The sequence below is a fragment of the Hemitrygon akajei genome, chromosome 8 (assembly GCF_048418815.1).
Source record: "Hemitrygon akajei chromosome 8, sHemAka1.3, whole genome shotgun sequence".
In the NCBI taxonomy this organism is placed as follows: Eukaryota; Metazoa; Chordata; class Chondrichthyes; order Myliobatiformes; family Dasyatidae; genus Hemitrygon; species Hemitrygon akajei.
This window is the reverse complement of record NC_133131.1, coordinates 151,368,782-151,383,694: the sequence shown is the minus strand read 5'-3', so window position 1 is coordinate 151,383,694 and position 14,913 is coordinate 151,368,782. Positions and strand designations below refer to the sequence as shown.

Sequence of the window (14,913 nt, the reverse complement as noted above, 5' to 3'; positions counted from 1 at the left end):
GAGTTTCTGGGGGGAAATTGGAAGGTACACAATAGGCGTACACCAAAGATGGAAAAGGGAGGATGAGACAACTGCGGCTGTCAAGGGAAGTCAAATACAACATAAAAGCAAAAGAGAAGGTATATAATAAAGCAAAAATTAGTGGGAAGCTTTTTAAAAAAAAGCAGAAGCCAACTTAAAAAAAACAGTGAAATATGAAGGCAAATTAGCCAATAATAAAAAAGAGGATACAAAAAGTTTTTCCCCCCAGATATATAAAGAATAAAAGAAAGATAAAAGTGATTATCGGACTGCTGGAAAATTATGCTGATGAGATAATAATGGGGGACAAAGAAACGGCAGATGAAACTAATAGGTATTTTGCACCTGCCTTCAGTGTGGAAGACACTAGCAGTATGCCAAATATTTGTATGTGTCAGGGGGCAGAAGTGAGTGTAGTTGCTATTACAAGGAAAAATGCAAAGCTGAAAGATCTGAAGGTGGATAAGTCACCTGGATCAGCTGGCCCTCACCCCAGGGTTCTGAAAGGGGAAACTGGAGAGATTGTGGAGGAATTAGTAATGATCTTTCAAGAATTACTAGTTTCTGGAATAGTTCCGGAGGACTGGAAAGTTGCAAATGTCACTTTACAGTTAGCCTGTCTTCAGTGGTTGGGAAGATGTTAGAATGGATTATGAAGGAAGAGGTCTCAGGGTACTTGAAGGCACATGGTAAAATATGCTAAAGTCAGCATGTTTTTTTTTAAGGGGAAATCTTGCCTGACAAATCTATTGGAATTCTTTGAGGAAGTAACAAGCAGGATATACAAAGGAGATTCAGTGAATGTTCTTTATTTGGATTTTCAGAAGGCCTTTGACAAGGTGTCACACATGAGGCTGCTTGACAAGATAGGAGCCCATGGTATTACAGGAAATGTACTAGAATGGATAGAAGGCAAGCACTAGGAAATCTGCAGATGCTGGAAATTCAAGCAACACACACAAAATGCTGGTGGGACGCAGCAGGTCAGGCAACATCTATAGGAAGATGTACAGTCGACGTTTCAGGCCGTGACCCTTCGTCAGGACTAACTGAAAGGAAAGATAGTAAGAGATTTGAAAGTAGGAGGGGGAGGGGAAAATGCGAAATGATAGGAGAAGACCTGAGGGGGTGGGGTGAAGCTGAGAGCCAGAAAGGTGATTGGCAAAAGGGATACAGAGCTAGAGAAGAGAAAGGATCATGGGACAGGAGGCCGAGGGAGAAAGAAGGTGGGAGGGGAGCACCAGAGGGAGATGGAGAACAGGCAAACAACTAAATATGTCAGGGCATCTCTCCCATTTCCCGCACATCTGCCCTCACCCCATAAGCCCGCCATCCCACTTGGAATAGGGTTCCCCTTGTCCTCACCTACCACCCCACCAGCCTCCAGGTCCAACATATAATTCTCTGTAACTTCCGCCACCTCCCAACGGGATCCCACTACCAAGCACATCTTTCCCTCCCCTCCCCCCCTTTCTGCTTTCCACAGGGATCGCTCCCTACGCGACTCCCTTGTCCACTTGTCCCCCCCCATCCCTTCCCACCGATCTCCCTCCTGGCACTTATCCTTGTAAGCGGAACAAGTGCTACACCTGCCCTTACACCTCCTCCCTCACCACCATTTAGGGCCGCAGACAGTCCTTCCAGGTGAGGCGACACTTCACCTGTGAGTCGGCTGGTGTGGTATACTGCGTCCGGTGCTCCTGGTGTGGCCTTTTATATATTGGTGAGACCCGACACAGACTGGGAGACCGTTTCGCTGAACACCTACGCTCGGTCCGCCAGAAAAAGCAGGGTCTCCCAGTGGCCGCACATTTTAACTCCACGTCCCATTCCCATTCTGATATGTCTATCCATGGCCTCCTCTACTGTCAAGATGAATCCAAACTCAGATTGGAGGAACAACTCCTTATATACCGGCTAGGTAGCCTCCAACCTGATGGCATGAACATTGACTTCTCTAACTTCCATTAATGCCCCTCCTCCCCTTCTTACCCCATCCCTGACATATTCAGTTGTTTGCCTGTTCTCCATCTCCCTCTGGTGCTTCCCCCCTCTTTCTTTCTCCTGAGGCCTCCTGTCCCATGATCCTTCCCCTTCTCCAGCTCTGTATCACTTTTGCCTATCACCTTTCCAGCTCTTAGCTTCATCCCACCCCCTCCGGTCTTCTATCATTTCGCATTTTCCCCTCCCCCTCCTACTTTCAAATCTCTTACTATCTTTCCTTTCAGTTAGTCCTGACGAAGGGTCTTGGCCCGAAAAGTCGACAGCACTTTTCCCTATAGATGCTGCCTGACCTGTAGAATGGATAGAAGTTTGTCTGGCTGGCAGGCAAAAAGTGGAATTAAAGGGAGCTTTTCTGGTTGGCTGCCAATGACAAGTGGTGTGCTGCAGGGGTTGTTGTTGGGGCTGCTTCTCTTCACGTTGTATATCAATGATTTGGATGAATAAATTGTTGGCTTTGTGGCCAAGTTGATGATTGGAAGATAGACGGAAGCACAAGCAGTGTTGAAGAAGCAGTTGCAGAAGGACTTGGACAGATTAGGGGAATGGGCAAAGAAATGGCAGATGGAATATAATGTATGGAAGTACATGGTTGTGCATTTTGACACAAGGTATACAGGTGTGTACTATACAGAAATCAGAGGTGCAGAGGGACTTGGGAGTCCGTGAGCATGATTCCCCAAGGGTTAACTTGCAGGTTGAGTCAGCAGTTAGGAAGGCAATTGCAATATTAGCATTAATTTGGAGAGGACTAGAGTACAAAAGCAAGGATGTAATGCTAAATCTTTTTAAGGAATTGTTCAGACTGCACTTGGAATATTGCAGGAGAACGGGGCGGAGAGGGATGACGGATCAGTCCTGATGGAATGGCAGAGCAGAATCTGGGCCGATTGGCCTAATTCTGCTCCTATGTTTTATGGTCTTGTATACCTGCTGATTGCAGTTGCTAATTTCATCTTCTTACTACCCTTTTGTGTTTGACATAATTATAATTTAAAATTTTTAAGTTTTATTTCTATCGATATCAGATATAAAGAGCATAGGTTTAAGGTGGGGGGGGGGGGAACTTGAAAGGAGATTTACACGGCAGGTCTTTTTACAGAGCTGCAGATGCCTGGAAAGTGTTGCCAGGAGAAGTAGTTGAAGCAGATCTCTTACCAATGTTTATGAAGCGTTGTTTCTTTATCATAGTATCATTTTTTGATTAATCAAGTATTTATATTAGGATCATTTACCCAGTGGTTCAGACTTCCTTATTGAGCTCTGCTTACAGGCAAACTATGTTAGTGTAGAAGCATGATCTTGGATTCATTTGGAATTAATACTTGGGTTCTTCTGCAGAAAATACTATATATAAAAACTGTAGGAATTCTTCTATTTTTTCTCTTGCCTACCTTTTTGGCTAACATGACCAATTAAGATTTTTACCCAGGCTGAATTACCGTGCAGAAGTCTTTAATATTGCTGTTTGAGTTACTTGAAATTGATGTATTGGTTATCTATCTTCTATAAAGCACCACTTAGTAAATTTGCACAACATAAATTAGTATTTTCTGGTATCTTGTGTTAAATTGATATTGAAGATGGTTTTATCTTGTACTATTGCAGGAGAGACCACCCTGGATTCCTGAAGGAGCTACCACACGCAGAAAAATGGAGGTGGATATGCCAAAGCGAAAAACGGTTGGTATGATTTTCAGTTGCAAACAATTGATGTGCGTTTCTGCAACTATGTTTTCATGAAAGACTCTCTCATCTGACAGGAACGGGACTTGGAGTTGGAGATGGGCGATGATTATGTTCTGGATCTCCAAAGTAAGTACTTTTCTGGAATAATAGCAGTTTTCTGATGTTTGTAGCATTTAAAATTATAATTTAAAAAAAAATGTATTCAATTTGAGAGGCTTTATTCTGATGAATAAAGGTAACCTAAATCAAGTGACAAAAGTTTAAATTAGAAGCATATATGAACATCATTCAATGATTTTTATAAGTAATTTTATGTCCACTTGTTCAAAGTAATTTCTATATCAAATTACTTTATGTCACCATACACAACCCTGAGATTCATTTTTCATCGTAAGTACAAAGGAACACCATAGAATCAATGAATGACTACATGACATGAAAAGCCCTTGAAAGTGAGTCCATGGATTGTGGTAACAGTTCAGTGATGGGGTGAGTTGGCCTTAGGAGGGTTAGCATAAATTTAGCTTTTGCATCTTAGTAGGCCTCTGATTACCAAAATACCCAGGTAATACAAAATTCAGTTGAAGTGCATGACCTTGTTCCAAATTGGCAATGAGCTCCTTCCATATCGTTTTGCCAGGGAAAACATTGATTGTCCATTCTTATCCATTAGACTGGCATCATAGCGATAACTGTCTCGTTATATCATTTTTTGAGCTTCTTTCAATGACACACTTGAAGCTTGGCACTTAAATAACATTTGTGTGAATATAAAAAATATATAATTGAAGACCTGGCATGCAGTCTTGACTCAGCTTTGTGACTTCGAAGAGAGGCCAATCTAAGCCCAAGTCTTTTCCCTAAGTTTCCAAAAGCAGTTGCAAAACTTACTTTGCAGCCAAACACAGATGTCTGGAAATTATACTTTAGTTTGTTATCTCATTAATGGTAGCTGGTATCTATTATTGATATACCTAGGTATCTTTAAAGAGCAAGTATTTTGTGTATGTACCTAGGTATCTTGTTTTTTTTTCCCATTTAGAATACTGGGATCTGATGAATCAGTGCGAGAAGCAAGATCTGATACCCGAAATATGGGAGGGTCATAATTTGGCTGATTACATCGACCCTGACATTATGAAGGTGAGTTATAATTTAGCTTTTCAATTTTAATTTGGCATCTTGCTAAGACTGTTCGGTAGATAAATAAATTTACTAAAGAAGCACCAACATTGTAGTTTACTGTGGTATATATTGAAGCATGGTGGACATACTATCAACAATCTACTTGTACATTAACATTTGTGGTTAAATTAATCAAGCAGGGGGTTAGGCTGTGATCAAGGTACATAGCTGAATCTTACCAAGTTGAAGCATTAAATATGAATCCCTTACATCTGCAAAAGCTAATGTTAGTAATGGTGATCATGAAACTATTGGGTTATGTTTCTAAAGGAAAAATGCATCTAGTTTACTAATGTCTTTCAGTGTGGTTGATTTGTAATTGTAAGCCACCAATGTAATTTTGTGTTTAAGGATGGAGAAAAGTGCTGGTCTTACCAGTGACTTCGAATCCCTCAGATGACTTTTTCAAACTTCAAATCTTATTGCTTATTTCCACGCTAAATGCCATTACAAAAGGCCTATACTGAATTTTAATATGAGATATAATTATGTTCTTAATACAGTTGCACTGGTTGCTTTATCAATATGTTTAAAAATTTTGAGCATTCAATGTATTCACTTACTCCAGCAGTGCAGTCATAAAAGGGAAAAGAAGTTTCATCCTTAATGGAAGTAGTTCTTCAGTACATATCAGTGCTCATAGTAATTTAAATTCTTAATGTTAGTTGGGGGGGGGGGGAAGTTCCTTTACAATTCTCAACCATGTAAAGATTTTGTGGATAAATAATACATTTCAAATTTTTAGTTCTACTCCGGCTGATTCTCAATGGAGAAAATTGTTTGAATATTTTGGGCAGAGGAAGCCATTTGGTAGAATCCCCTTGGAATCCCCTTCAGTACCTTAAGTCTGTGTTACTAGTTCATCTGCCAAAGGAAAGTTTATCATTACTTGTGGCTGATCAAATGAATAAATAATTAATACCTAGCATTTGTCCAATCCCTTGGTTCTTCCTGTTCCTGAAATTTTCACGCAGTAGCCGTCATTGCAGTTTTGATCAACAGTTCACAGTTTGTAAACTAGGATTATGCTTCTTTCCACTTTATAAAGATTAATTATGTAATATTTAGCTGAATGAAACAACTTGTGTTATTTGTGAATTACTGACTTGATCTAAATGCTTATATGGAATAGAATTGTGATAATTGTTTTTAAAACTTACCGATTTACGACAAAATAGCTTCAGCATCGGAATTTTTTTTTAGTGTATATTTTAACATGTGCTTTTCATCCATCAACTATTTTGGAATTGAGGCTCAGTTTAAAATACTTTAACTGTACCTTTTCAGAAACTTGTAAACCTGGAAAAAGAAGAAGAATTGAAACAATTAGCAGGGGAATATGATTCAGATTCCGAGAGCGAGGATGAAGAAATGAGAGATATCAGAAAGTTGGCTGCTCAGATACGAGAGAAGAAAAAGATGCGAATATTGCTGTCAAGAGAAAAACAAACAAAAAAAGGTCCCAAAATGCCCAGAACTGCTAAAAAGGCAAGTACTTAAGCAACACAAGCAGTACTTTGAGGAGTTAGTTATGTGCTTTAAGACACACCCTGCAGAAGAAGTTTTGTACTTTCCTAAAATCCCAACTACTCTCATCTGCTGGAAGTTCAAAGCCTCTGTTTTTCAAGGAAACGCTGTTGTGATTTGGTTGTTTCAAATAATGGATATTAATAATATTGTGAATATTTTGCAGGTTGAAAGAAAAACTTTGGAAAAGGAGATGGGATCCCTTGGTTTGGATATGGCCAACAAAGATGAGGTAAAGTTGATTTTAATGAATAGTACTTAAAATACATTTTGGTTCCTTGGCCAAATCCACTGTATATCGACACCTCCCTTTTGATCTACTGAATTTTATATAAAAATGCTTTATGCTCACCCATTGCATGCCTTCTTCTCATGGTTACTGTCATGAAGGAGGTACAGATGCCTGAAGGCACATACTCAGTGATTCAGAAACGGCTTCTTCCTCTCTGCCATACAGTTCCTAAATGGGCATTGAATCCATGAGCACTACTTCATTTTTAAAAATATATAGATAGTATTTCTGTTTTTGTGGTTTTTTTTTATCTATTCAATATACATATATTTACTTAGTTATTTTTTCTTTCTATATTATCATGTATTGCATTGAACTGCTGTTACTAAATTAACAAATTTCATGATGCATGCCCGTGATAATATACCTGATTCTAATTCTGCCTCATGAGGCAAGTGAAGAATCCTTGGCACTTCCGGACTTGGCGACAAGGACAGTTTTGTTAATTCTCAAAGTACTTGTTTTAGAAGATCTTGTGCGATAGGTACCTCTGTGACTAGCACATAACTGGTGGCACTTTGAAAATTTGCATTTGAAATAACTATGCCTGCAATCCCTGTGTTTATATAAAAGCTCTGTTCCTGAAAAATGTTTAGGTCGATTTTACCATCAGTCAGAACCTCCATTTTCTATATAACATAGTACCGTACAGACTTTGCCACAATTTCATTTCATTGAATAATCACCCTAACACTATTTTGTTAAACTAATGGTATACATCCAGCCATTGGTGTGTTCAACTATGAGACATAACTTATTATAGCTTGAAAAATGTTCTAAAAGCATATGGGAGAATTTGCGTTGAGATTTCCATAAATTGTGTCAATTTTAATCCAAATTATAGGGCATTATTTCTTCTACATTCTGTAATTTTTTTGATGTAATTATCTCAATGCACTAATATATTGAAATGATCTATATGGATAGCATGCAAAACAAAAAAAAAATCACTACTTGGTATTTGTGACAATGATATATAAATTTATTTAAGTCAATACAATTTTTCAGTTGATAAAATCTGGGAATATGGTTGTTCACTTATATGATGACTTCTGTTACATATAACCATATAACAATTACAGCACGGAAACAGGCCATCTCAGCCCTTCTAGTCCATGCTGAACGCTTACTCTCACTTAGTCCCACTGACCCGCACTCAGCCCATAACCCTCCATTCCTTTCCTGTCCATATACCTATCCAATTTTACTTTAAATGACAATACTGAACCTGCCTCTACCACCCTTCTACTAGAAGCTCCTTCCACACAGCTACCACTCTCTGAGTAAAGAAATTCCCCCTCGTTTTACCCTTAAACTTTTGCCCCTTAACTCTCAACTCATGTCCTCTTGTTTGAATCTCCTCTACTCTCAATGGAAAAAGCCTATCCACGTCAACTCTATCTATCCCCCTCATAATTTTAAGTACCTCTATCAAGTCCCCCCTCAACCTTCTACGCTCCAAAGAATAAAGAACTAACTTGTTCAACCTTTCCCTGTAACTTAGGTGCTGAAACCTAAAAATGTGAGAGTAAGAGTCAGCATGGACTAGAAGGGCCGAGATGGCCTGTTTCCGTGCTGTAATTGTTATATGGTTATATGTGATATGGAAACCCGGGTAACATTCTAGTAAATCTTCTCTTAACACATTAGAGTAACAGAGACATTTCGAAACCCAAGACGTGAAGACTAGATTAATGCATAGCTAATGTGGCCAGTAGTTATGCTGAGGACAGGGGACTATTGCTTCTCTTAGTTAGAACTCCTGATTTCCTCCTTTTGCTTCCTGTTACTAGTGAATATATTGCAGATATTGAAAGAAAACTGAATATATTCTACTTTGAAATCCAATGCCTTTCAAAGTCACAAACTATACCATTCTTTGAAAATAATGCCAATTTGCAATTAGCTTTCTTTGGGATTTAATATTTTTGTACACTGCAGAAAGTTGCTTAAAATTAGAATATTCTTATATTTGGCTCATGTATGTAATAAAGGTAATAAATTTAGTTGTTAATGCACTGTCACTTTTATATTGAGTGTTTCAAAGCTACTGAAGTGTGGATAACATTTATTTTTGTTTGCATACTGTTTAGACACACTACGCAGAACAAGCTCGGCGGTCTAGAAGTGTCACCAGGAAGCGCAAGCGGGAAGAATCTCAGCCACCAACGTCTAAGGCGCGCAGTCGCAGCACTTCTCGTACCCCCCGTGATGTCTCTGGTGTGCGTGATGAAAAGGTCAGTTCTCAGTTCATACCCAAACTGACTAGTGTGGAGAAGCAAAAGTGGTTCATATCAGTTTTACAGAAATGAGCATGTCATTGAAATGGCTGTTAGCATCGGTGGATCTACAAGTGAAAATGTGTTAACACCTGGTCATTTAGGGCAGGATTCCCAACCTGGGATCCGCGGACCCTTTGGAAAGGTTGCGAACCCTGATTTTAGGGGATATGTCTGAGAACTATGATGAATAATTTTTCAGTTGGAACTTGATCACTTTGGAATCAAGATCTGTACATTTTTAGGTTGGGATGTTTGACTTTTCAGGATTTGGGCTTTATTTTGCCTGTCACCTTTTGAGCAAGTCTCAGATGCTTTCATGTTAGGATTTTTGATAATTGCTGCAAGAACCTCAGGAAATAGAATAAAGGATGTTGTCAGTAAGACAGCTCATCAACATTAATTTTAGTGGAGTAACTCGATACTGAGGACATCAATGGAATAGGGGTATATAGTATTAGTACAGCACTTGTCTTGTGGGCATTAATCTCCCATAAAATAAATTTTAAAAATGCAGTAACAGACTATTTGACCCCTTGAGCTTACTCCATCCTGTAGTAACTTCATGGCTGATCTATGCAACACCTTATTCCTGCCCTATTCTACATCCTTTGTGTTGTCTAATACCTATCAATTCATCAGTTTCAATCTTGAAATAAACCAAAGCTAATGAATAAATACCATTTCAAACATCCGCCACCTTTTCTGCAGTTGTCATTTCATTTCGGTGTCAATATTTTAAGAGTTTGATCCCTAGTTTTTTTTCATTGAAGTTCCACAGCTACCACGGTGATATTTGCACTTGACTTTTGGATGGTTAATCTGGGTCTCACTTTGGTAAATTGACCCTGCCATTCAACCACCGTATCTTGAAGAGCAGGAGCAGTGGTGCCTTTCAGTGGTGCATCGGGAAGTTGGTTATTTGCTTCCAAACCCACTCAGCATATGACATTTTGTTCTTTCCCAAGTCCAAATACACTCCTGTGCAGAAAGTTCAAAATCACTACTTTTCGGGAGAAATTGTAGGATTTAAATTTGGTTATTTTAAAGAATGGTAGCTTTAGGGTATAAAATCAACCCTGGTCCATCTTTTAATTTTGTTTTCCTACAGCTTATGCCTTCAGTAATGTTGCGTAAAACAAGTGTGGTCGCACTTGTTTTCTCTCCTCTTTTTGACTCGAATGTCTTTATTCCTTACGTAGATGTTGAAGAAGGTGAAGAAGATGATGAAGAACTCTCAGCAGGATATGAATCGCATGGGCAAGAAAGGAGAAGCTGATCGACATGTATTTAATCTTAAACCCAAACATCTTTTCGTTGGCAAGAGGAAAATGGGCAAAGCAGACCATAGATAAAGTGGCATTGTCAATCAGACTGTAGGACTTACATATTCAGTTATAAGAGAGCTCCAAATGACTTGTGATATGATGGTGAAATTTCGAGACTTTTAAGTTGAGATCGTTCATCAGAACATAACTGTGCCTTTAATGATTCCTATATAAAAAGAAATTGAATATTAAATTCTACAGACTTTTTATTTGTTGAAGTGCATTTCCTGGCAATGTCTAAGAAATATGTACAAGATACATTAGGGCAACAAATGTCTGTTTTGAAATGGACATAACCAGAGAAGAACTAGCAGGATTCTACTTTGAAGTATGCCTAATCCTACCAAGCGACAACTTTTGATAGAGTTTTGATTTCCTGCCTATAGTTTTTAAAATGTACATGGTAAACATGACTATAAATTCTTGCATTGGTAAACTGGAAATGTATGAAGAGACTGGAACCCACTCAGTGGGTTTTTCCAGTAATCAAAAGTGAGATATTAAATAATTTTGCCCGTTCCTTGCATTGCATTATAATTACAAGATTCCTTTTTGTGTACTTCAACAGTTTTTGTTGTTCTTTTTATTTTAAGAGTGCTTGGTTTTTTTTTAAACCCCTTCTTCTGGAGTTGTAGACATGGGCAATGCTATTTTGTCCCGGATGATGTTGAACTTTTTGGATTGTTGGAGCTGTACTCTCAGTTGAAGACTATTTCATCGCATTCATGCCCTGTAGGAAAATGTTTTGTGGTCTCAGAAACTGAGTCCCTTGCTGCAGAATGTTCAGTCTCTGATCCAGTCATCTCTGTTATTTTTTTTGTGATCGACCCAATGAGTTTCTGGTCAGGACTGAGCTCCCGGGACGTTTGGTTATGACGTTGAATATCAAGCTGGTTGATAGTGATTGGATTAGTTTATTGTCAGACGCATCAGGATACAGTGAAGAGCTTTTGTTTTGCCTGCCATCCTCAACAGATCATGTCACTGAAAATTACATCAAGGATACAAAAAGAAAAGCAATGTAGTGTTGCAGTTACAGATGAAGTGTGGTGCAGGTAGACAAATACTGTGCAACAGCCAGAATGAGATTGGGAGATCAAGAGTTCGTCTTTACAGTGTGTGAGAGATCTGCTGAAGAATCTGATAACAGTTGTTCTTGAATCTGGTGGTTGGTACTCTCAAGCTTTGGTATCCTTTAATAGGAGAAAGGAGAATGACCAAAGTGTGAGGAATCCTTGATTATGTTAGCTGTTTTCTCAAAGTGAGAAGTTTAAGTGGAGTAAGGGAGAGGAGGTTGACTGGGGTACGTTCACATCTTCAATTTCCTGTGCTCTTACCATTACCAAGCCCTGATGCATCCAACCTGGATGCTTTCTGTGGTGTATCTATAAAAATTGGTGTGGCATTGAGGAAACGCTAGATTTCCTCACCCTATCTGGTGTGCTTTCTTGGCCAAACCCATACAAATTGTTGATGACACTTACACCTTGAAATTTGAAGCTCTCAACAATCCCTACATCAGCATCAATGACCAGTTAATTCATTTTACTATAATTGAGGGAAAGTCGTGGAGCTGGTCGCTGTCTAGTAATTCTGTGGTGTGAGTGCTGTTTGCCACTTTTCAGCCCGTGCTTGAATGTTGTCGTGGTCTTGCTTGAGGAATTGCAAGTGATAGATTTTGGAAAAGGTATCTGCAGTAATGCTTATGGTACCGGATTATGTACGGGGTGTGCCGCAAGCTTTAGTTATTTATTGGCTGTTGTTTAGTGAACTCTTGCCTTTGAGTTGCAATCAGGGGTTCAGCCTTCAGATCAAAGATACTTGAACAATGCAGAATTCCAAGAGCTGTAAGAGGTGCGTATTATGAGATAATGTTAGAACCTTAATTCTGTTAGGCACTGTACAACCTCTATGAGGAGTTGTGAAATTCTTCCATTTCCTGGCCTGGCAGTTTGTCCTTCAGGATATGGGAGCATGATCACTAAACTGGCCATTCTTGGTGGGCATTTAAAATCTCTGTCCAGAATAAATTGTTGCCCTTCAGAGTTTGAGTGCTGTTTAACGTGGAATTCAGGAGGTGGTGATCAGCTGTTTTTCTTGCCTTATTGACAAGATGCAATGGCTACTGGGGATCGTGAATTAGTGTTGAGGATTCCACAGGCAGCTCATTCCTGATAATAATTGCACTGTTTTCTCACTTCTCAGAATCAGGTTTATTATCACTGACTCAGATGATGTGAAATTTGTTTTGTGGAAGCGGTGCAGTGCAAAGATATAAAATGACAAAAATAAATAGTGAAAAGAAATGAGGTGGTGTTCAGAGACTCCAGAAATCTGATGATGAAGGGGAAGAAGCTGTTTCTGAATCACTAAGGCTCTGTACTTCCTCCCCAACAGTAAAAGAGGGAGTGTCCTGGATGGTGAGGGACCTTAGTGATGCATGCTGCCCTCTTGGGGCACTACATCTTGAAGGTATCCTTGATTGCTGGGAGGCTTGTTTCACTGATGGAGTTGGCTAAGTCTACAACCCTCTCCAGCCTCTTTTGATCCTGTGCATTGGAGCCTCCACAACAGGCTGTGATTCAACTCGGACTACTGCACATCCATGGAAATTTGGAAATCCTGAACGTACCAAATCTCCTCAAACTCCTAAAGTACAGCTGCTGGCAATTGGATTACTGTTTTGGGCCCAGGAACTTAAAGCTATTTATGCTTTCCACTGCTGAGCCCTCAGTGAGGACTGATGTGTGTTCTCTGAACTTCCCCTCTAAAGTCCACACTCTATTCCTCCGTTTTGCACTCAATTTTAGCAAGGTTGTTATTGCTATACCTCTCAAACAGGCAATCTATCTCACAGCTGTACACCACCTCAGTGCCATCTCAGATTCTACCAATAGTGGTTGCCACAGTTGGCTGAGAAGGCCAGGTCACTGGGTGGATTTAAAGTGGAGTTTGATAGGTTCTTGATTGGTCATTGGATGGAAGGATATGGGCAGAAGGCAGGTTAACGGAAATGGATCAGCCATGATGAAATGGTGGAGCAGACTTGATGGCCTAATTCTGCTCCTATGTCGTATGATTCTCTGTAAGTTTATAGATGGCACTATAGCTGCCACACAGTCATGAGAATAGAGAGAACAGTGGGCTGAACATATGCTTTAAGCCTGTCATTTGGAGAGATGTCATTAATGGTTCGCACTGGTCTCCCGACGTGGAATTCAGTGATAGTGTTGCAGAGAAAGGTACAGATACCAAGGTTTTGAAGCCTGGTTATTAGTACAGGCAAGTCTGTCTTGGCAATACACCTATATATAATACTGATTATGATAGAGCGACTGGAAATTGGTTGAAAGGTGTGATTTTTTTTGGGTGCATCTCCTTTGAAGTTGTTGCTTGGCAGCTGTGGGACATGATGATCATTGGGTCTTGTTTTTAAGAACACAAGTTTGATACACTGAATTTCAGACTGTAACAACCAGTGAACCTGTGGATATATTCCATAATGGGCAGAGGTAGTAGTCAGACTCTGCTGGTATTCAAGTACACAATATTGTAAGAAACTGGTACTTAAATTTTTTTTGATGGCTCTGTGCTGTGTATGAGGCCAGTAATATTCAAGTGTTTCACAGAAAAATTTATAAAATGTGTAATATTTTGCTTTCAACTTGCATATAAATTTAGCATGGATCACTCATTGACAGACATGTCAGAATGGGAATTGAATTGAAATGGGTAGCCACTGGGAGATCTTGCCTTTTGTTGCAGACAACACTTTACTTTTTGAGCCTGTTGTATGCAGTGCTCTTGAGTATGGTTTCTGCATCGATGAGACTCGATATGGACTGGGGGACACGTTGAGCACCTTTGATCTGTCTGCTGCAAAAGGCAGAATCTTCTGGTGGCTATCCACTTTAGCTGGACTTCCTATTCCCATTCTGGCATCTGTCCGTGGCTTCCAGGTTGAGGCCAGTTTGGAGGATTAAGTTCCATTTGGGTAGCCTCCAACCTGAGAGAATGAACATCAGTTTCTCCAACTTACAGTAATTAATCCCCTCTCTCTTTTAACATTCCCCATTCTGGTTACCCTCCCAGCCTTTCCCCTCACCTTTTTCCTTTTCTGCCTTGGTGCACTTTTATTCTGCTACAGAATTCCTCCTTTTTTTAGCCTACTCACTTCATCCTGCACCCACTCCCCTCACCTGGTTTCACCTATCACCTTCTAGCTTGTACTCCTTCCCTTCCCTCTTCCTTTTCTAGTCCTGCCGAAGGATCTCAGCCCATGTCAACTGTTTATTCCTCTCTAGATGCTGCCTGACTTGTGATTTCAGTAGTGGTTTGTGTTACAGCTGTGTATACTATCAAGTATTTAATAAAATAACAAAGGATTTACTCTTCACCTCTTATCAATACAGTATTCAAAAATTGCTTTCAATTTTCTTTGTACAATTTAGGGGCAATTAAGTAACACTTTCAGTAATAAGTGGATCACTTAATAAATGGCTTGTGTATCAGAGCAACTTGTATCGTTAAATGTTTGGCTATTGTTTCTGACACTGACAACCAGTATATTGTAGCATGAAGACTTAGTCAT

General features: G+C 39.5%; 1 protein-coding gene across 1 annotated transcript in view; it reads left to right on the top strand.

The window, feature by feature from the left end:
* Positions 1 to 14,839, top strand: part of gtpbp4 (GTP binding protein 4) — a 39,670-nt gene extending 24,831 nt beyond the window's left edge. The window contains exons 11-17 of the mRNA XM_073054846.1: positions 3,631 to 3,705; positions 3,786 to 3,837; positions 4,754 to 4,854; positions 6,184 to 6,384; positions 6,590 to 6,655; positions 8,809 to 8,952; positions 10,197 to 14,839. Of these exons, the coding sequence (XP_072910947.1) occupies positions 3,631 to 3,705; positions 3,786 to 3,837; positions 4,754 to 4,854; positions 6,184 to 6,384; positions 6,590 to 6,655; positions 8,809 to 8,952; positions 10,197 to 10,349 (792 nt within the window). The 3' untranslated portion in view covers positions 10,350 to 14,839. The remainder of the gene's footprint in view (positions 1 to 3,630; positions 3,706 to 3,785; positions 3,838 to 4,753; positions 4,855 to 6,183; positions 6,385 to 6,589; positions 6,656 to 8,808; positions 8,953 to 10,196) is intronic.
* Positions 14,840 to 14,913: the final 74 nt, after the last annotated feature.